Below are 23,869 nucleotides of genomic sequence, written 5' to 3'. Positions count from 1 at the left end.
TATTTCACTACCAGAGAAAAAAGAACTTAAATCAATTTAAAATCTGAGATTTTCACAAACTTCAACCTTAATGTACAAAATGTATCATTTGGCCTAGTTCAATATAGTTGGTACAAATTCACTTCCATTGTATGCATACTTATTTCTAATAGAGCTGCAAGTAACCCTATGCTACTTAAAATTTGATCTCATCATCCATGGACAATTTGAAACTACAAAAGTCCCACTCAAAATCCTGTCATTTGCTAGTTATATTATTACAGAAGTAACATAACACAGAAGTCCTTTAACTTGATAACTTTCTACAACCAGTTTCACTAACATGTTTTACACAAAAATAAATATCACATCTGCAAGCTGGTTTTTAACCTTATGATGACATCACTTCAACAAAAAAGCATAATTCAACATGAACAATATACCTTGTATACTCTAAACCAACAAACTCACTATGACCTCATTTAATTTTCCTATAGATTCTTCCGATGACAAGAAGTGGACACTGTGACCTTGTACATGCTAGTTCTCTAAGCCACAAAACAGATTTCAACATGAACACGATAAGTGTGTGAAAACTGAAACCAAGCAAAAATTATTTCTACAAAGATCTTTAATGAAGACTAATGAAGAGCCTTGAAGGCATTTAGTCAATTTATATTTGATAATGTGCTTTACTATACACAATACAAATTAAAACACTACACTTGCACAAGTTACAAAGCACTTTGACTTTTGTTTGCTTTTGAAGCTATTAAATTACCAAAACAGATATCATACATAAAGTTCAATCTTATTTATATAAAAGTTGCTTATAGCACAAATACAAAGAAAAGAAAATACTGCTTGTATCAATAAAATTAATACATTATACTCTTCCTTACTAAAAGTTTAAAGATCACATAGTCATTCTAAAAAACATTGTTTATTCTATGTATTTTACTGTAAAAAAGCTGAAAGTTACTTTCACAGAAAAACTCATATTAAAAATAAACTATATTTTGCATTGAGTATTTCTAAGCATTTTAAGATGGATACAGCTAAAGCTTAGCACCACAATCAATTAAATCCTTTAAAAATTTATTTTCCATTTTAGCCTATCAGAAAAACCTTTTAACAACATATCTCAAATTCTTACAAGTAGAAAACTGTAGCACATCAAATGTATGACTTTGTCTTAACTAAAAAATATTTAAATAATAATAAATGGAGATTGAAGCTAAAATGCAGAGGTTATATACGTCACATCCTTAATTAAATGTATGAATAGCTCAAAAAAAAAAAATCAGTGAGAAAATAAATAAGATGAGAAATATCACTAAGCATTAGTATCTGACATTCGTGACAGTTAAATATTCACCACGTGAACTTAAGCTGTTAACCGAAATACAAATCTAGTATTTCATGCACTGGACTTATAAGTTAATAAAACAAACACAGTATGTTAGGCAGTGCCTTCATACTTCAGCTATTCAAATGGTTAGGTTTCATTTCGGACTTACAGAAGTTATAGTTTTTGTATTCAATCTCTCATTATACTTATTAAAACTCTTTCAAATCACCTTAACTAAATCTTTTAAAAATATCCTTTTCAGTTCTGTGACAATGTTTGTTTGATTTTTCAAAACCATTATATAATAAAATTGTAAAACCAATTACATTTTGAAGAATATTTATCAATCAAATCAGTTTCATAAAATTCTATTTAAGACACATATTTTAAATGACTTCACTTATAAATCACAATGCTTAGAAATATGATATTTTATGGTTAAGATAGTGCCAATTAATATATTCATGTATGCAAACCCAAGATAATACTAACCATGTGTACATATCTCTCTTACAGAATCATCAGCCAATGCTGATGACTAGCTTGGATAAAAAGTTTTAAGTACAAAAATAAATAAAATTCATACCAATTAAAAGAAAATCTTAGATAATTATAGAAAAACCTTTTTGGAGTTTTAGATTTTAATTTTTTTCAAATGGCAGGATAATGGTCCCACTTCAAGAACATTTTTGACAAAGGAGTTTTCATCAGGTTTCTTCTGTAAGAAAAAAATCTTTCAAACCCAAAAATCTTTATTTAACATGTAGGTGCTTTTTTGTTTAATTCAGTAAGAACAATGTGATTTATTACACAATTCTTGCTGAGCAATAAGCTCAAATAAACCATAAAGACAAAAGTCTTGTTTAATGAAAGTAACTTCCCCACTATTGTTACTCAAAACTATTTAAACTAGCAATTTTTTGAACAGGATACACAATACAGGACTAAAATATATGAGTGTATAGGACCTAAAAAAAAAGGTTATAGCTTTAGATGAGTATTCTTTAGGTTTGAAAAACTTTATTATTACTTGTTTGTTTTCTTTTATTAATCAGTAAAAATTATGATCGGTTTATTCAGAATAACTCTTTGTCTCTTGATTCTCACTAAATATCAATTTTGCCAATACTAAGCTCCAACATTTTCCACTTTTCAATAAAAAATACAGTCTCTTCTTAACTTAAATGTTTGACACAGTTACTAATTTTTTTAATCACCTATTACATGATGGAGGAAGAAATACACAATTTAGTTGAGAATGTTCAACAGAAATTTCTCAACTTTGTCAAGAACATAGAAATCTGATCACATTTCTCGGTTTAACACACAATCAAAGTTCTGGTTCTTGGACACCAGATTCCTCTGAATGAACCAAAACAGTCTGTACGATGTTACAGAAGTGTGTTTTGTCCAACATGCTACACAAGAGAAGATACGTGATCAAGGGCATGCAGCAAGTCTTCTCCTTGCAGCAGATGGTTTGAATGAAGGGGGGCATTTACTTCTGCATCATGATGAGTAACATCAGCCAAAGTTGGAATAGCTATACCTTCTGGGTGAAGAAGATCTGGCAAAGATACTCGTGTTGATGTTCGATATCCATACCTTGATATTAAAGGGGATGGTGGAGAGGACTGTTAAAAAACAAGGAAAAAATTATTATTGTAAGAAGTAATATTTTCTTTCACTAAAGAAAATAGGTATCTTAATAATACCAAAAAATATATTAATCACAAGGTATTAACTCATTTTTTGACACATTTAACATGTATTAGAGTCGTTGTTACATGTATATCATGGTGTCCAATTTATATTTTAAAAGTTGTCTATTGCAAAAGCATAATATTTTGACATCATATAATATATAATAATTTTTAACCAAAAACTGTTTTGTAATAATATTTTGTAATTTTACAAAATATATTTACTGTAATTTGCAAAGACAAAATATTTAAACTATTATTTCTGTGCAACAACAAACCTGTAATAAATTCAGTTTTTGACCTTTTATTTTTCTATAATTTTTCTGCCTATCTCACAGTATAGGTTTATATTAGCTAAGAAACTTAACACTTTTTGAGAATCATATACGTCTTGTTTCTTACATGCTTCCTCTTCTCTGTTAGTAACTTAATTACTACAGGCTACATTCCCACCTTCTTATAATGTTGCATTATGCAGTCTGAACAATTACTGAGTGAAGCTCAGCTTTAAAAATAGCTATAGACAACATTCAATTAAGATTATTAGATAGTTTATGATCTGATCTATCCCAAGTGAATTCAAAAATTTAATGGGAAGTTTAGAAGACTTGGGAAAAAAACCCACAAATGTGGGAGTTTTCTTATGGTTTCTTTAGATGTTCTTTTTGTTCCTGAAAATATTTTCAAGTTTCAGAGCTACAGAATTTCCTTCTATGACAAGACATCAGGCAAGCTTAATTCAGTTTAGCAAGTAATGACCACACATAAATAATTAGAGCAAAATAAAAACAACTGCACACACTAAATGCATAGATTCTCCACAGCTCATAGATTTATCTTTTTGTTTTCATTACATATACAAGTTTTTTTGTGTAAGTGCAACCCCTGGGCTATATTCACACCACTATGCTCTTAATTTTTAGTTGCTAACTGTACAGTAACTTTTAAATATTGGTAATTTTCACTGGTGGATATTCCAAAACATAAACAGGAAGAATTTACTAGAATTATATAATAACATAAATTAATAAAACTCCAGACTTTCAAAATATAACCACATACAATATTTTCTGTTACTTTACAGATTTTCATTCAGAAATTACCTTTTCTTTTTAATAAATATCAAGGCAGTTTCACTGACATACTAAGACTGAAGCGTTACCACATCAAATTTTAAAAGTTAACCTTAATAGTTCGTAAATTGAACTACAGAAAAGGTTGATGAATCAGGCAACACTAATCAGAAGACCTCAAATACAACATACACTAGATATTTCTATACAGGCTGAATTGGATTAGAAACTGAATGAAAAATGTTCTATATCAATTATGGATTGGGTTTATATATATAATAAAGAATATATTTTCAAGCTACATCTGTGTAAGATAAAAAAATTAGTAAGTATATTTTTGTGGGAGCCTCCAAAAATAAGGATGTGAGCTTAAGAAAACCAGCACTTTTATCGAGAACTTTGTAACCTTATCAGTACATAATAATAATAATTTAAATATTTTATTTTGATAACTTACAAGTATTTATGAGATAAGCCTACAAGGGAGCAAACTCAGCTCTTAATGACAGTAGGCTTACATATAATTGTTAGCCTAAACTGTTCAGTATTGGTTTTCTATCAAGAATAGTCCAGTCCCTTGTAGGCCTACCTCAGAAAAACCAAAATTTAGTCAATAAAAACATACACACATTTTTTTTTTTACTTTAACCCTTTTGCTGCATAGTTTAGATATATCCAAATAAACATTTATACCCACTGACTGTAAAATTCAGATTTGCCCCACAGCTACCAAACAACGTTTCTCTGTGCTGCAACATGCAGGAATATCCTCCTGTACTTGCAACAATCACCAAACCTGCAAGTGTCCTGCCATCTGTGTTCTACGCTGTGAAACCTGGATATTTATAAAAAATTATCTAAATAGCAACATCCAAGATATAAAAAAGATCCTGTAAGTGGTTTTATATTTTGTAATGATTTTAGTCTTTTATTGACTTAGTTTTGCCATTATTTATGCCATTTATTGGAGAACATTTTTCTTCTAATTTTCCTCAATCTTTTGTTAAAATCATTATTTTTCACTATCCAATATGGTTTTCAAGGAATATTACTGATAGATATAGAAAATACAGCTGCTTTCAATATTGAAAAAGTAATACAAAGGGTCAAATTCATACTTTTATTTTTTGGTGGATAATTGATACTTTTTGGGAATCAGCCTAAAAAAAAACTGTACAATGAAAGGGTCAATTATGACAGTGTACAATCTTTAATTGCTAAACGTAACATCATATAAATGTTATAGAATAAAATCAGTTGCAAATGCTAGGCTCTATACCTGGACTTAATCCTTAAATTTATCAAATTTCTACAAGATAGCTTACTTTGGTGTAAAATGTGGAATCACAATTCAAGTAGCCATGGTTGGCATCTTCATTCATGAACAAATTCAAAAGAACACCAGCATTTGTACTGTGACCTTCTCCTATTAAGAAACAAATGTATAATTATAACACACAAAGAATGGAGATTTAATGAAAATAATTCTTAGGAGATGCATGTGAACTCCTCTTCTTTGTTTTGTAGTCGACCAGAACTGATTAACTTTGAGTGATTGAAAAGTCTTGTCAATAGTGATTTGTCACAAGCAAATAGGAGTTCAAATGGGACTTTATAAGTGTTTGGTTGAAACCACAGTCTGTCAGTATTCTTAAGCACATCCTCCTATGACGTATCTTTACTATACTAAATTTGAGATCACCATAATAAGTCATTATTATAAAAATCAAATATTTCTGATGTATTTCACATTTAATTTTTTAATGTCAAAATCATTAAAACAAGTTACTTTTCTACAAGTGGAAATAACCAGTGTTTTTCATCTGGTAAATGAACTTAAAACAATATTTATGTTTAGAATCATATTATTGTTAGATATAGGGAAAATAACCTTTTTTTAATCAATCAATCCTGGCAACCTCTCCAATTCTGTGGGCTAGTGGCTAAGGTTCTCCACTGTTTCGATTCCTTACTGCATGTACCACCTTTCCTGATTCAAACATCTCATCTAGAATTCTAACGTCATTGAGTCATCCAAGTCTTTGCCTGCCTCTCACTCTTCTTTCTTTAATTTCACTTATCACAATCTCTTTGAATCTTATCTTAGATATAATTACATGCCCCCCAAAAAACATCTTCCATTTGCTACATGTATCCCACAGTTGAATATTTTGTCTTTACACATCATTCCAATATTTCCTCATTAGTTTTCTTTCTGTATAGCTGTTCTTCATCATTCAACTACAGCACCACATTTCATTTATGTCTAACTGCTGTTTTGTTACAGCAGACAGAGTCCACACCTCCATGTGTAAGAGTAGGACGGATCATACGTAACATTTTTAGTAGTCTCTTCATCAGTTCAAGCTTGACAATTCACTTAAGCAATTATTTGAGATTTGATAAGAATGCTGTTTTTGTCATTCATATACAGTTTGCTTTATCTATTTTTCACAGTTGCCATCACTATCAATACTCATCCCCAAATAAGTAAACTCCTACACACGTTACAACTCTACCTTCTACCTTTAGGTATATTCTGGTATATTCTTCAGATCATGAAATTACCATTGTGTTGGTTCCTCTAAGATTCATTAAAAGTCTATTGTGTTTTCCTTTATCAATGAGGCTGTTAAGTAACCATTTTATCTCTTCTTCACTCAAGTGAATACCCTATATCCCGTGAGGAATATCTTTACTAATTTATTCAAACTTCCATAGCTAACTATGAATAAATAATGAAGAAAAATATCCAGACTCTTTGCAGATAACAATTTTAAATTTCTTGGATAAAAACTTAGAAAGACTTCAAAAGACAATCTGCAAAATGTAATTACTAATGTGAAAACAGTTCCTGTCACTTTAAAATGACTCGTGCATTTGCTTTTACCACTATTTGGAAGTTTGATACACTACTTTTGACAGTTGTTGTTTATCCCTCTCCTCAAATGTTTATTGTTGATGATCATTGAGGATTTGAATACGTATCTTTTAAAATCAAATTTTCTGTTACATTGTACTTTGGACAACCAATAAAAGTTCTACACTGCCTATATCATATACCACATCCTATTATATACTATACTTGTTTATTTTGGGCAAGAACAATTTTTTGCAATACATTAGAATTACTATGGTTTAAAAAAGTATCACTCATCAAAATAAGAATACACATGACCAGTTTTAATACAAGTACAGTTTAATAGTTCTAACTGAGAGTATAAAAATAAACAAGACTAGACAATGGTTGAAAACAGAAACTTAACAAACTCTTCCTCACAATTCAGTAAGAAAACATAAACTTACTTTCATTCTGTTCATTTCCAAATTTCATTCGCTTCAAACTGTTCAGAGCTGGTTGGAAGTTAGCACAGGCTCTTTTAAAAGGTAATGAACTGACCAGTTGCGTAGCTTCTGCTGGAACAGATTTTTCTTCAGCTAATGTTACACAAACTTTTGGGACATTAAACTGTACAGGACATTCCCTAATATGACTCTTGTCTATGCTCATTACAGCCTGTGACTTTGGCAAACCTTCCAAGGTAATTACTTTTTCACCATTGGGCATGTGTTTGTGAACAGATAAATCAATCTTACTATTTCCTCCACCATGATCAATTCCAGACGGAGATAGACTTCTACTTGTAATGGTTCGTATATTTTTATGTTTTCTGTCCATGAGTAGCATTGATCTATCTTTACGACTGCGGATATCTTGTGTAAAGCTTGTCTCCATTGGTACTGATGGTGACAAAGTAAATTTACTGACTGTCGGAGAAAGTGTTGTGCAGGAGCCAAATTCTTTCATGTTGATAACAGCCCGAGAAGGGCTAAAATGAAATAAATGAGGTATCACATAAATATAAATAAACAGAAAATCATAATAAAAACAAGACAAATAAGAGTATAATTAGAAATTCTTTAATCACTACAAAACTAAATATTTTAAGAACCAAAAATCATATATTTTCCTAGAAGCCTAGACATAAATATACCAATACTCAGAAAACAAACTTAAAGATAGAAGCTTCTGAATACCAAATCTAATGACCTCACAAATAAGCAAAACTAGCAACAGAAAAACAAATCTATAGTACAGGACAATACAATAAACCCACAAGGATAAGGTGAGATGGTTTTGTGATAGTTGTTTTTAGCCTTTACCATCCAGTAGGTCTTCCATAAGGTGTCCAGATTAGATATTACAAAAAAAAAGAAAAAAGATGCATACTAGAGTATGTAAAGGTAGGAACACGCAACCATAAGCCCAAAGAAAGGATTTTTCAATGTAAAAAGATGATACTGAATGTAATAACATTATTCATCAAAGCATCACAGGTTTAAGAAATTTGAATTGACTGGTATGAAAGGAGATAGAAGATTATAGAAGATCAAGAAAGTTGGTCAAACAGGAAATTAGGACATCAAAAAGGTTGGCTGAAAATGTAAAAATTAACAGTAAGGACTTCTTTAGGTACATTATGGGTAAACAAAATGTTAGGATTAGGGTAGGACCCTTGAGGAATAATTACGAAATGGCTGGGTTATTAAAATTCTGCTTTTTCTTCAGTTTTTATTAATGAAGATTTAAGCAGTATTCCTCATTTTGAACAGCTGATAGATGGAAACAAAGTTGGACAATATGACTGCATTAATTCTGAGCTTGTCAAGAAAAATTGGGAAGTCTAAAAAATGATATGGCTCCTGGGTCAGATAATAATTCCCCAAGGGTTTTGAAGGAGGATAAGGATTGGATATGCGAGCCTTTTGCTACTATTTTTTGTAAGTACTTGAATAGTGGGCAGGTACTAGAGGATTGGAAGTTAGCTAATGTCACTTCTCTTTTCAAGGGAGGTGATAAAAAATTGTCCCAGTAATTATAGGCCTAATAAGTCTTACATCAGTTGAGAGAAATGTTTTGTCACCACTAGGGATACCATACTAAGGTATGTCTACAAGATCCACTCAACACATTCAAAGAACAGCATAAAAATTGTTGAAGTATAGTTGTTATTAATAACTTATCACCTAAAGTAAGCTAACTAAACAGATCAGAAATAAAACATTATTTATAAACTAATAATGCTTAGAATGCATTGAATCATCAGTGGAGTTTTTTTCAGTTAACCCTGATAATAACTCAAATGGTTCTGCCAACCTTACCTTATATTCTAAACTAATAATGCAAAATAATCTTTTTAAGAGTAAAATTAATAATAATATTCAGAAGTATTTTAAACATTATAATCAATAACATCAATATAACTTTACTAGAAAATTTGGAGTGGGTTATTACTTCTCCTGTGACACATACAAGTACAAGCTGCAGTCATCCAATGGAATAAGTGATTACAAAAACAATTCAAAATTTGAAAACAAAATAAAGTTCCTGATCATATGACAATCTAAGTACTAATATATTTTTAAGTTTCAATTTTAAGACCATTATTCTGGAGAGTATGATATCAATAATTGCAGATAAAGATGATGCTGATGAATGAAAATATTACACCATACTTACTACCAGTTACTAATTTTATTTCCATTTCTAAAAAAATAACTCATTACAAACCTGACACACTTATGTACTTGTTAAATATTCTTTGATTTTTCTATCCTATTTGATATCAAATATAATTTTCTAAAATTAATTTAGATACATTTGATTTTCTAGGTATATTTTTTTAACCAAAAATAAGTTAGTACTACTTTCAATATAAGAAAATTCCTTTGTGTGACCTAAATAAAGACGTTAGTTCACCCTTCTGGAAGAAAGGATTTACAAACTGTATCTCTTACACTGATAATTTCACATTTGTGTTATTTTCATAATACAATATTACAAGATTAATGTTGTATCACAAATGATTACTTCTTTTTACATTCAATTGCTATTTTTCCCGCCAAATCAAAAATCTCCTATAAAAATATAGCAAGTATATTTGAAATTCTGTCATTGTTATTTTTTTTAATACATAGGTCTGCAATCTTTGAGACAAAATACTCTGTACTTGGAGTGATAATACTGTATATGTTCTAATTCCTTCATAAAGTTAATATGAATTTTCTTCTGTTATTTAAATGCAATTATCTCTAATTCTGAAAGGGAGTGTTTTTTCTCTACTTACAACAGTTTTCAAACAACTAAAGCAATGACTTATTTAAGTTTTTTCATTGATTTTACATCACTAACAGGTATTATTAAGCTTAAATTAATTGGAATTTAAATACCTGTGGCTTAAAGATCTCCGGCGAGGATGTTCTTGGGATTCCCACATCTCTCTCTCAGGAAGACTGAAAAGTGGGTAATCATCTGCTGTTGTCATGGAAATATACGGTGCCCTTCCAATAAACTCTTCATCCTATAAAGAAAATAATAATACTTTATTTCTGAAAATGCCATTTTCATTTTACAGATACATCTACAATTAACTTTAATACTTTAATTTAATTGCCAAAATTTAATTCTTTTTTTCAAGTCTTTGTAATTCTTCAATATAAATTTTCAAAATTAGACATTTACTCTGATTAAAAATTCTTTTGAATATTTGGTAACACTTCACTGTGTAAAATATACAGCACCACACTTCAAAATCCCCAAAAGAAAGTTAAGATGAAAAATATATTTACTTCTATTGGAATGTAATTCTCAAAGCTAAAGTGTGTGACTTTTCTGTAATTAAATTATATCAAATGTGAAGTAATAAAGTGAAGAATTACTGATATATATTTAAAACAAGTTTAGCATTAGAATGAATTTTATTAGCTATTTGGTACAATAATCAACTATAAATATGTATTAAACTTTTTTGTAGTTAGTAAATATAATTCTGGAATTTTTATTTGAAGTAATCTGATCTTCATATACATGCAAATCTCACCCATAACATTTATTATTGTAACGTAAGACAATGGATATTATGATACATTTAACACAATATTTATAATGCTTACAGACATATAAACATAATTTTAGTGATAAAGAGAAGACTGTGAAGTTGCAGTGGAACAAATGTAAGTTAAAAAATAAAAATAAAATACTGCAGCTTATTCAACATATTATTAAGCTATTATATTGTGTATAAGTTTACTCAATAATATATTATCTATTTTTTGTCCTTATCTCTTTAATCTAAAAAAATTTTTTTCCCCAAACATTACATTAGCAAAAATGGTTGCAACTCAAAATGCTTGAATAATGCAACAAAAGGTATCACTTGGCCCTGTTACATTTGTAAAAGAAGAGAAGCAAATAATCATCTTGTTAGCTATCTCCCTTATTGAAAACATTATGGAAAATTCAAAGCTTAATGATCACTTCATATTTTTTAATATGTATATTATTTTACTTTTTAAGATCATATATTTTGTATTTAAAAACAAAGATAAAAAAACAGAAAACTTTTCATGTTCAATAAAAGCTGACAACACAACAATGGATATTTATCATAATTACATCACTAAAAAGCTAGAAGGTTACTTTGAAAGACAAAAGAATGAGTACAAAATAAATCACAAAAAGTATAAAATGGTATAAGAATTTAACAAATAAATTAGAAACACAGAGAGAACAAATTCAATAAAAAAAGTACAGTCATACTTAAGCTAAATTGTTACCAATATTTTGAAGCTTTTAAACATAACTGTTAAGAAATATATATGAAAAACCAAACATAACATTATGAATATATCACATGAATAAGAAGTAAAACATATTAAGCCCTTTCTTTATTACTTCAGTCTACATCATTTATCTGGTTTATATAATATTTCTAACTTCATTAAGGCATATCTTTAAAGCAATCTATATCTAACTATTACTAATATGAAACTACAAAAAAAGAAAAAACTAGCAGTTAAAAGTATAAAACAGTTAATACACAGAGGTAATTCAAAGCCATATCTATGGATGACAAGAAATACAGCCCAAATGAACAAGGTCCAACTGCAATATTTTAACTAGCATAATAATAAATGTCTGTTTTTAAAGCTGGTAACACAATATAAATACAAATATCAGCTGTTTAAAGCCACAAACTTGCCATTAAACTGAACAGAGAAATTATTTTTTAAAACTATTTATTACATGTGCTTCTGTGTAACCATACATATTCCTTAACTTGGTTATTACCTAAAGTACTCATGTCACATATCCTATTAAAGTTAAGTCATTGTCGTTTCACTAAGTAATCAGTACCTTTATTTAAGCTCTACCTTAAGTATTTCTATAGTATATACTTAGCTGCTGTTTGCTATTCAAGAGAAAGCATTTTTGGTTTTTGATAAATAATGAATACTTTTATGTAACCATGAGCAAATTAAAAAACTCCATTACAACTTAAATATGACTAATTTATCTTTTAAGCAAAAATTGTACCCATATATTTTTGAAGTTTTGCAATTAGTATGCATGATCAAAGTTCAGTAATACAGAATATATAAATTTGTACTTAATAATAATAGGTTTGTCAAACTTAATTTTTTTTTTATTTTCAAACTTTAAAAAACCGTAAATTATTTTTATTGGATTTGGAACAGAAACCATGAGATCCAAAAGTTTGCAATATTCTAGTAGTCAGAGTTACGAAACTCTATCAGAAGTAATTTAAAAGGAAATGAGTAATGCATTTTAGTTTTAAATTCGTTAAATACTCATAACTATTGTAAGTTAAAATTTTAGTTTTAAATTCGTTAAATACTCATAACTATTGTAAGTTAAAATTTTAGTTTTAAATTCGTTAAATACTCATAATTATTGTAAGTTAAAATTTTAGTTTTTTGCTATAATTTTCTAAACTCTTGACACTTAATAAAGAATGGAACACAGTTTCTAAGCATTTGAAAATTTACCTGTAAGTTTGTCCATATGACAGTCCTTGAACTACTTTTGGGTCCATCAAGCTAATTGTATCTTAGCTCCAACACCAATTTAGTCATAAAACATTATTATTTTAAAAATTTATGTAATATTTACTTTTGTATGCAAAGAAAACTGTCTGTTAGGTGTTTTCATCACTCATTACCTGGTCCTTTATTAACCAAAGATTGAATAACTACGCCCTAAATTTACAGTGAAGATGTATTTGTTAAGCAGGTACAACTATGGAAGCTACAGGGCAGGATTAAGGCCTAGTCTGGGCCCTGCTCCTAAGGTTTCGAGATGAAGTCTTTGCCAATCTCTATATAACTGAATTTGAATAGAAAAATAGATAAACAGATTATTATGGGATAGATAGAATTCAGGAAGAGAAATTGGGGTACATTCCACATTAGTACACAGTTCCTAAGCAGCATTTTTTGGCATGGCTGTGTTCACTTTTAGAATTAGGAGTAATGTGTTTTTTTTTTTTTTACAGTGTAATAAAAACATTTTTCTTACAGAAATATGAGCTTTTTCTCATGCCTACTTATGGACTCTCTCTCTTGGTCTCCTTTAAAACAGTTAAAATGGCCTAGGGCCCTGCAAACTCTTAATCCGGCCCTGGGAAGCTACACTGTAACTGGATAATTTTTCTAAATTAAAAAACAAAATTTACCTGAATATCTGTTTCTTTATCTGCAAAGACTTTAGATGAGTCATATTTCAAGTCCCAGTTTGACAAAGGTTCCATAGGGCTTTCTAAAGCTGGAAGATCTTCCATTGAAACACTGTATTTATTGCTTCTCAAGTCAGACATACTACTACTTCCACTCTGGAACCAAGAAAGAACATACAGTTAGCAAGGAAAACCAATAAAGCCAATGACAATTGATAGTTTTTAAACTGGTAAGTTTTATAAAAATGCCCATTAAGTGTGCAGGGAGACTGGGGATTTTTTTCCTGAACCTATGGCCCTGGAGAAGGAAAAAATATTTGGTTAATAAATACCAAATAGATAAAAGAAAAGGATTAACATTTCTAATTGCTATTTAGATGTTCACATTTTTCACACAATTCTAGCCACCGCTGCATAAGGGGGAATGGTCATTTTGTAAGATGAAGCTAACTAAAAATTATCTGTCTTCCAGGATGCTGAATAATATAGATTCATAGATCTGGAAACATTGGCAATTGAATGGCACTTAGCTTGCAGGGTACAGACATTATTCCCATGGACAATATATTCATTGCCAAAATTTATTTTCAACTAATAATGACATATAATAAAGTTTTATAACATTTTCAAGTAAAAATAAGAGTGTGTGTGTGTGTGTGTGTGTATATATATATTATACATATTGTGATAAAAATAATCAATATTAATAAAAGGTATATCATAAATAAAACAACTGAAATTTATGAAAGCAGTTAATCTGTATAAAAATTAAAATTAAAATCAGATAATAGTTATGACCACTAGAATTATGTCCTATTATGCACTATACACTTGTATATATTTGGTAATGCAGTTTCCTATATTGTAGTATCCTACTTCTTTGGATTTGAGTCATATGACACATTGACTAATTACTAAATACTTTATAAGAATGTTTAGTTACTGAACACAACACAATCACATTCAAGTTCTTCAAAAATTAGTTATCTAAGATGTTTAGAAAATTTTTAAAACACCTTTTTTAAATGTAGGTTCTTCTCTGTGTGTATAGATTAGATTACTATATACAAACTATTAATGTATTTCTGTAAAGAAAAGCCTCTTTAATTCTTCTATTTAGTTTATACTAGCTTATAAGTACTACTGAATATACTATGTTTTTCCAATGTTATTACTACTTATAACTGTTTTTTCTTCTGGTGTGTGTTTATGCCGTAGTTTTCTTTTCAACAACAACAGGGGATTTTCATATTTTTGAATTTCAATAACAGTCAATGGCACAATACCAGCTACATTCTAAGTTTAAAGCTTTTTATTTTTGTTACTAATGAGAGACAAATGGAGTCTTTACTCTAGAAGTCAGTAGCTGCATTTAAATTCTACGGAAGCAACAATATGAATATCTGAGGCAATGCATTTTGGGCTAATGTCCTGGTAATCCTAATCATCAAAGTAAATATAAATCAAACTAGTGTTAACTGCAACTATTGCTACATAACTTTAAAAACCTAATACATATTCAATTGCAATTTCATTTCAAAACAATAGTCTAGTAGGCTTCAGCATTATAAACACACTACAAGATGATATGTAATTTAGACCCACCTCACTGTAAGTTTAACGTATTATTCCCTTTGTCTTACATCTCACATTGTTATATTTTAATTGCAGAACCAATATTCTACATCTTTATCACTTGATTCAGGTATTCATTTAGTTTCTTGTTCATTATTTTGAATCTTCATAAACATTAGTTTTGGCTGTTCTCTTGGAAATATCCTGCTGTTTGACTCTCCACCTAAACAGTAACATGTCTTAGCAATTTATCTTAGATGCCACTGCTCTTCTAAAGTTATACAGTTGGTGCTCTTTACTGGATTTCCTTTGGTTACAACATGTTTTTAAGGAAGGTTGTGGACAGTTCCATTTGTACTCAGTTATCATGATGTTGTGTTGTTCAAAAACATTTTAACCTAAATTTCCTAATCTGGCCAAGCCTCCTGAAATATTATTAAGTTCACGGTAGAAAATATTGAAAATAAAAAAACATTCTAATCTTCGTTAGTAAGTAAGAAATGCATATGTAATTAGCTATACTCATTACTGCATTGATTTTTAGTTTTACTTTCAGTACGTTGCTTGCTCTAATCAAAATATTAATTGTAAAAAAATAAATATTGTAATATGTCATGCTTTAGCTGTATTACTATATAACAAGAGTACACCAATTTGCAAGAAAAAATATGAAAAACATCTAATTAAATGCAGTACCTTGCTAAGAGATGAACTCATAGTTTCAGATGAAAGTGGAGAGTACAAAGAATCTTCCCTGTATTGTAGAAAGGAATCACAATTTAGTGGACTGCTACATCCACTTAAAGGAGATGGTACCTCGGTTATTAAGTTCTTTCCTGGTAAAATCTTGTTGTCTTGAATCATATCACGAAATATATCTAGCAAAAACAAACACATTTTTTTTACAAAATAATTAACCCTATTGCCCTGGGTATCCTTTACTGCACATGACACAAGGTTTTAGTGTCTTACATTCAAAATTATATTAAACTACCTTTTGTTTATGTTATACCAATTAGAACAGCATAAAATCTTTGCTAATAATACATAATTTAATAATATATAAGTTTTAAGTTCTTAATTCTAAAAGGCAATATTTAAAAAAAATCCTGAATTCTCACTTGTGTGACCCACATGACACATTTTCTCTTACCATGCCATCATCCCCACTTTATCGATCACCCCTCAAAAAAGTACAAAATTAAATGTAAATTATTCGCTATAAAATCGTTTTTGTTCAGACAAACCATAATTTTTATAGTCTTCAATTTTGTTTGATTACAAAGCTATCTAATAGAAAATCAGACCCCTCCTGCCACACCCACTTGTCACATCCTCCCTTTCACAATTCGTTGATAGTTCTCTCTTACGTTTCATTATGTATTACCTATAACCAATAGAAAGTCAAGGTTTTCATCTGTCAAATGATGTATTGTATAACTTTATGTTCTGAACAGAATATCATCAATTTCAATCATACTACAAGGTTTGTACAATGAATTTGTAATGGCTCTTATCACATAGTTAGAAAGCCAGAAAAATTTGGAGAGGTAAGGGAATATGTCTACGTTTTGCATGTTATTAGTCTATATTCTTTGGTAGATTATTTAATTAAATAAAAATTATTAAGTGCATTACTATTATCAATATAAAGAATTAGGCTTAACTGTCCTCAACAATTGACAACAAGAAAAAAGAAGATTGAGTAAGTATTTTATTTCTTCTTTTTCATATTTCTTCTTTATTTATTATTATAAAAGTAACTAAAATCTAAAAATACAGATCTTTTTAAGTTACTTAAGACTAGATTAGGTAAAATAAGTAATAATAATAAAAATAATTAAAATGTTTTATTAGGCATGCATGTAAGCAGCTTGTGGGTAATGTAATTTGATAGCGTACCATGAGCTGCACGTTCTCCGAGTGATTTACAACTTATAATGGCACGGACAGTAGTCAGACACGGTTCAAAGGGCAATAAAAAAAATAACATTTAATTATAAATAGATGTATACTGTTATGAACTTAGAGCTACTAAGGATAAACAAATGTAGTTTCATGTTATGATTTGAAGTCATTCTAGAACGAAAAAAAGGTAATTTAGGTTTATTTTGATTTTTTTTTGGTGGTTACAATCCTGTTTTGAGCTAGAGTAAAGAAAATAACAGATAAACTATAAAGTTTTACTGACAAAACAAACGTTTGAAATGCATTATGGAGGTTTTAGGGATTACACAAAGGAAATTTGAGATTTTTGAGATGAAGAAAAGTATTTTTAATTTTAACATGAAAATTACTTTGCACACAGACTATTCAAAACAAATACTCAATATATTCCAGGACAAATCTTTGTTTTGTTTTATTAAAAATACCTCACTAAAAAATATGATTTTTTGTTTGTGAAAGACTTGTAATATTAACTGAAAGACTGCCAAATTTCGTGAGATATACACACCATATTGAGAGTTATAAGTATTAAATCTATAAAGACTTTAAACAAGTACAAAAAGGTCATGTGGTTGATCGACTGAGCCTGTATTGAGAGAGTTAATTAATACATTATTGATCATACTTACAAAATAAAGTATAATATGTGTTTCACTACCACACAATGAATAAACAATTTGAAAAAATAAAATTCATGTATGTTGTCAAAATTAAAATATAGTTCTTAAGCAATTGTCAAAATAAAAGGCTTTTACTTATACTTCTTAATAGTATAAATATACACTTTTTTGCTGTTGGGCTTAGGATTTTTCTACAGTAGGTGTCTGTGATTTGTTGGTGATAAATTCAACGATAAATGAACAGCACACACAATAATATATACATTTGGAACAAGTTAGAGGTATGTACAACAAATACTTCACACTATAGAGATTATAAGCATATCATAAACACTATATATATATATATATATATGGTTTTCTTCTTGTCAAAAGTCCACTTAGGCCTATTGAATTGCTTTAGAATTTCAATTGACAAGCCAAACTATCTTCTTTATTACTATTGCACTAGTATTCAGTGTGGCGCAAGTTACCATAATCATTTGGTCTTCTTTCTTCAAAACATCCTCTGTTCCTTTGTCAAAGTGCACTCAGGCTAATCCAGTTACTTTACAACCATGCTTTGATGGAATAAGTTATTCTCCTTATCTCTTTTTCGACTGTTAGTCTTACTGTAACATATTAAATGTTAGGCCTATCACTTCTACGGTAGTTAACTTCACGCCAAACTTTTCCTTGCCCACAACTTTACTCTCTTCTACTATTGTCTGTCTGCTGTTTTTGCTCATCTCACACTATTTGTATCTCCACCACTTAATCATCTGCCCACCTTCTAGAAATCTCTATATTCTCAACATCAACATATTGCACACAACATTCGATAGTCTCAGCATCAATGAATTATAAACATAACTTCCTACAATTATCTGCATTTAACTCTTACTAAACAAAAACTGAACAATAAAATATTCACTCATAAAATAATCAATAATATCTAAACTAAACAGTCTTTTATATCCTGATATATTATATTATATGCATACATACTTGTACAAAAGCACTATTTCATCAGATCTCAATTTAGTTGCCAATAAGTTGATATATAAAACTAACTTTAACCAACACCTACTTTGTTAAAAACTTCATTGCTCTGACCATTGAAAGTCAAAGGTTTAACTAATAATATTACATAACACCGCACAATGAAACAGTATTAACTCTCTGTATATGGTGCCAATCATTTTGATTAACTTTCTAATCACAATGTAACAATGAAACTATACATGCTATATCTTCATAAGATTTGGAAAGCTTTTTGTAAAAATTGAATATTTATGGCACAAAAAATCAATTTTTAATTAAATATTTTTACAAGAGGTTTTTCTATGAATTTATCAAGTAACAGTGTGACTAGTCTGAGTGCATACTGATTTTCCAGTTAAGATTAAAAATACTTTTTTCATCTCACATTTTTCATATTTCATAACCTCTGAAAGTTCTTAAATGAATATCGAAAGTTTTTTCCAGTAAAACTATATTTTATCTGTTATTTTCTCTACCTTAACACTACATGACTGACATAATAACCACCTTAGAAAAAGAAGTTATATACAACATTAAAATAATCACAAAATAAATAACTATTTAAAAACAGGGATCTGCCCTAAAAAGACTAGATGTTTCAGTGTTCTTATGCCACCATCTTCAGGATTAAAAGTTGAAAGTCTGATCAAGACCCATATAACTACACAGTAATCTGCATACATATGTCCACTACTGCACTTCTTCTAAACCTGGACCAACCACTCCGTTGAACACAATATTATTGTTTTGTTTTTTTCAATTTCTGTTGTTTTCTGATATTTACTTCACACCTCAACTCCACTTGATTTATGAGTTTAACATTATTCCAGTCTATAACATGAAATTTACTTACCATGACTTCTGCTAGGATGAATCATTTACCTTATATTCTTGGCCAATGTAAACTCAACCACAGACACAAGGAATTTTATAAATTTTATATTTATTAACTATTTCTACTTTATCTTTTATACCTTTTATACAGTGCAAAGAGAATGTTAAACTACAATCTATATATTTCTGAATTATGTTGCCTATTCTTAATGACAAGCCTTGAACATATGAAAAAAAACCTATTGTTATCAACTTTACTCTCTCCTTTTCACTTTGTACATGATGACATTTTTAATTTATTGCTATATTTAAAGTTACACTTGAAATCCTAAATTTTACCAGTTGTACTTTGTATTAATAATAAAAAGAAAAAAAATGATATATTAATAGCATGTGAACAAAGCTAAGAAAAGTAGACATATCCTATATTAACTAAAAAGGACCAAAATCAAGTATACACTGAAAAACTCAAAGTGATATGTCCTATAAAATAATACTTTTTATTTGTATTTCAATGTCTGGATATTTGATTAGGTTGTATTGCTTAAATCTTTCAAAAGAAAGATAGCTTAGAATAAAACATTAGACTCATAGTTGTTCAAAGATTCTCAAAATAGAAATATGTATTGCCTAAGAAATGATGAGTGAAAACTGAAGACTAAAAGAGATATATGTATAAAATAACTCAGTTACCAAAGACATTGCAGCCTTTACAATGTTTGACACGTTATCTGTTAAAACAATGTTTACAAGTTTCAATACAAATATATATAAAGCAGCAAGGAGCACTGTTAGATATCATTTCTGAATACAAGTTTCCAAGTTTGTACAAGAAATTAATGTTTATTCTTACCAGTCAAGCCATTTTCTCCTTCAGTAAACATCATAAGTCCTTTCGTCATGCCTTCAGTACAATGACAGAAAAGCTTATTAGTAGAACTTCTCAAAGCAAAGGATTCTGGAGAGGTTTCCATCTTATTTTTTACCTGTTCATCTGAAACCACTTCACTTAGATTTTCTATTCCACTATGAAAGTCAGAAAAAAAACAAAAAACACTGTATAGTTTCATTATATATATATATATAGTAATTTAGAAATGGAACTATACATTTGTGTTTACCATATTGTTGAACCTCTCACAATTTTAAGCATAATGATTTAAAATCTGCTCTGTATGTAGGCTTCTAACCCCCACAAAAGATAAGTAAATAAATGTTCTTTGAACAAAGTCATGAAGAAGCCTCAAAACTAGAAGGTCAAGGAGTTTTGGGAGCCCTCAAATTTGATGACAAAACTGACTTACTGGAAATGGAGACCACTAGAGTGGAAGGTGACTGACATAGCAAAGACATAGATAAATGGATGACCAGTTTTTCACATAGTCACTGAAAAGCCAAAGGGTGGAGAGTCTATTCCTTGGGGAGAAACCGACAAACTAAGAAGAGTCTGCCAAAAAATTTCTCTCACCAAGAATGTCAGAGGCTTAAAGGTGAATAAGTTGAGAATGAAGCTAAGTAAGTATATAAATTTTAGAAAGAATGAGTATTGCTCTGTCTGTAAAAATAAGCCACCACTAACAGAACTGTGGTATAGAAGGGCCAGAAACTACAGAACAGCCCAAAGTTCTAACATAATGGTGTGAGCTGTTGCTTCCTGAGAAGTCCAAAACCAGGACAATGCTGATTCCCCAACACAGCAACTCAAACTGAGAGAGGCATCTATGAAAAAATCATCTACAGGATGAAGATGAAAAAGAAGATCTTACTGTCATAAATTCTCGGTTCAACCCAAACTGGAGAGTTGAGAGTTATGTAAGAACCAGGCATGCTGTATGAAAATGAATCTGATGTCAGGTGCCACTGAGAATCAAAGACCCAATGGTAGTGTTGCATGTCTCAAGAGAATGACTTCATGAAATGAAGACATTCTCCCTACAGCAGAAAGAATGACTTTGATGGAAGACATAAAGAACATGTACATGGTTCTAAGGTTTGCAATGCCATAGGAGAGAGAGAGCTGAAGTGTACCTTAAACAAAACCCGAGATGTGGCAAATACTATTTTGGCATTAAATAGGAATTACAGTTATAGATGATCCACCCAAGAGACGTACCTAGCTATTGGCCAACTGAATGTGCATAAAAGACTGAATGGATGAAAGGGTCAGAATAATCCAATTGTCAAAGTACAAGTAAAGGTGAATGTCAAGTGTATGAAGAAGGCCAGAAAAAACTTCTAATTTCATGACAGAAAACATATGAGCTGAAGGAAAGGACATAAACTATGCCCCAATTGAAAAAAGAAGAATGAGATGACTAATATACAGGGATATAAATACAAGCATACTATATATCCACCTGCATCGTTTACTGGCCACAACAAAGCTTTGTTTTCAATCTCATGTTTTCCATTTTAAAATGAGGTGTTTTCAGGTACAGATTGAGTTGAGACAGGTCTATGAGAGGTCTCCAATCTCCTGTTTTCTTCAGAACCACAAAGAGATTGGGGGGGGGGGCCTTGTAAAGCATGATAAATTATTTTGAATACACCTTTCTGAAGGAGATTTTAGGCTTCCTGATCCAGAATATATAAGCAAATGAATTGTAAGGAAGAGGAAAAAAGACATTGAGACCAGACTAAAAGTTCTATCAAACCCAAGAGTCTCATAGATAAACCAGTCATCCTAAACAACTCCAAATAGTTCCAATGAGAGATACGTCTGGTCAGAAGAGAATCAATGAGTAGGTCAAGTAGATCCATCTTGCTTACTTCTATGTTTGGCCACTTGGAAAGGTCAAAAGGAATGAGTAGAAATAGTTGACGTTGCCTAGAAAGTAGACGAGGGAGGCAAGGCAGAAGGATGAACATTACTTGCTGGTCTTCCCTAAAAGGAACAACTATCAAAAGTGAGTCCAAATGCTAAAACTCTATTCAGCTCCAAATGACATGCACATCCTGAATGGGAAACTATCACATTACAAGTGAAATTCTGGCAATAACGGTGATACAGAAAAAAAAAGTTTTCAAGGTCAGCTGAAACGTTGACAGTCTAATGAGTCAAAGGAACATAAAAAACATACAGAAATATAAATTACACCAGCGAGAGCCATAGCTAAGGAGGATATCAAGGTAAAAATTTTATCCTGGCTATGGAATCAGAAGAGCAAAAGTATCTGATAGCTAATAATTGCACTGATAACAAAAATTTCAAAATGGGACAAATCATAGCATGCAAAGCAGAAAACTGATGATGGGTCAAATAAAGTAGAAGACCATGAGGAACTTAAAGTCACATAACTGTTGACAGCATGAGAGGAAACTCAACAATGAAGACTTTTAGTATTTCAGAGGTAAGTTAACTTGTTTTGAATAAAACCATTTATTTCAAATAAATCAAGAATTTAACATTAATATATAACAGACAATTTATAGCACCAGAAACTATTTCTTAAAAGAAATTACATCTCTTTACTTATTATTTTGTTCTTTATAATAATTTTTTTACACATACTGATTTGCAAAAATAATGTTTGTAAGAACTAATGCACATAGTGAATAACACGAAACTCACCTAAGTACATAGTGGACACAAACAACACACTGTGGCTTTGTTGAATTGTTTTCATAGATGACAGTTCCTTGGGTCAACAACCATACATAACCTCCATGCTTAGCAAGAAAACGATATGGTCCTGTTTCACACTGTCCTTTGGAAAACACTAGAAAAAAAAAATCAATAATTAAGGAACTATCAATAGTATTTTCTGTAATATTTCCACTAGATACACTGTTAGAAATTTCAGAGATACTAATTATACAGATGTTTAAAATCCTTTTTAAGAATATGAAATTTACTTCATTTCAAGGATGTCATTCCATTTGTAACTTATAAATTTATCCTTTTTTGATCAGCAAAGGAATGTGTAGGCTCCACCGTGGCATATATGTAATTATCCACCTAGAAAACCCCAAGAACTCATCAAACATTACACAGCATAACTGAACAAACTGTAACGTCACTATCAGTATTAACAAATTTTGATGACTGATGAGGATGAGCAGTAATTAGGGATTCAAGATGGTATGGCGACTGTTAAACTGAAGCTGATTCTAATTAAACATAACCTAGCATACCTGCTTCTTTTCAAACTGAAGTTTATTACAGCTTGGTCACTTTCAAAATTCAACATATCTAAATTAACAGAATGTTTGTTTGTTTGTTTGTTTG

At 30.0% G+C, this 23,869-nt stretch overlaps 1 protein-coding gene across 1 annotated transcript in view; it reads right to left on the bottom strand.

Moving 5' to 3' along the window:
• Positions 1–6: 6 nt before the first annotated feature.
• LOC106469820 (hypoxia-inducible factor 1-alpha-like) overlaps positions 7–23,869 on the bottom strand; it is a 61,641-nt gene continuing 37,778 nt past the window's right edge. Inside the window, exons 7-14 of the mRNA XM_022399308.1 lie at positions 23,213–23,360; positions 20,495–20,667; positions 15,914–16,095; positions 13,643–13,798; positions 10,338–10,468; positions 7,413–7,936; positions 5,432–5,532; positions 7–2,964 (exon numbers count right to left, since the gene is read on the bottom strand). Coding sequence (XP_022255016.1) covers positions 2,749–2,964; positions 5,432–5,532; positions 7,413–7,936; positions 10,338–10,468; positions 13,643–13,798; positions 15,914–16,095; positions 20,495–20,667; positions 23,213–23,360 — 1,631 coding nt within the window. The 3' untranslated portion in view covers positions 7–2,748. The remainder of the gene's footprint in view (positions 2,965–5,431; positions 5,533–7,412; positions 7,937–10,337; positions 10,469–13,642; positions 13,799–15,913; positions 16,096–20,494; positions 20,668–23,212; positions 23,361–23,869) is intronic.

The sequence above is a fragment of the Limulus polyphemus genome, unplaced genomic scaffold (assembly GCF_000517525.1).
Source record: "Limulus polyphemus unplaced genomic scaffold, Limulus_polyphemus-2.1.2 Scaffold99, whole genome shotgun sequence".
In the NCBI taxonomy this organism is placed as follows: Eukaryota; Metazoa; Arthropoda; class Merostomata; order Xiphosura; family Limulidae; genus Limulus; species Limulus polyphemus.
The sequence above is the reverse complement of the archived record's forward strand: the minus strand, read 5'-3'. Positions and strand labels throughout refer to the sequence as shown.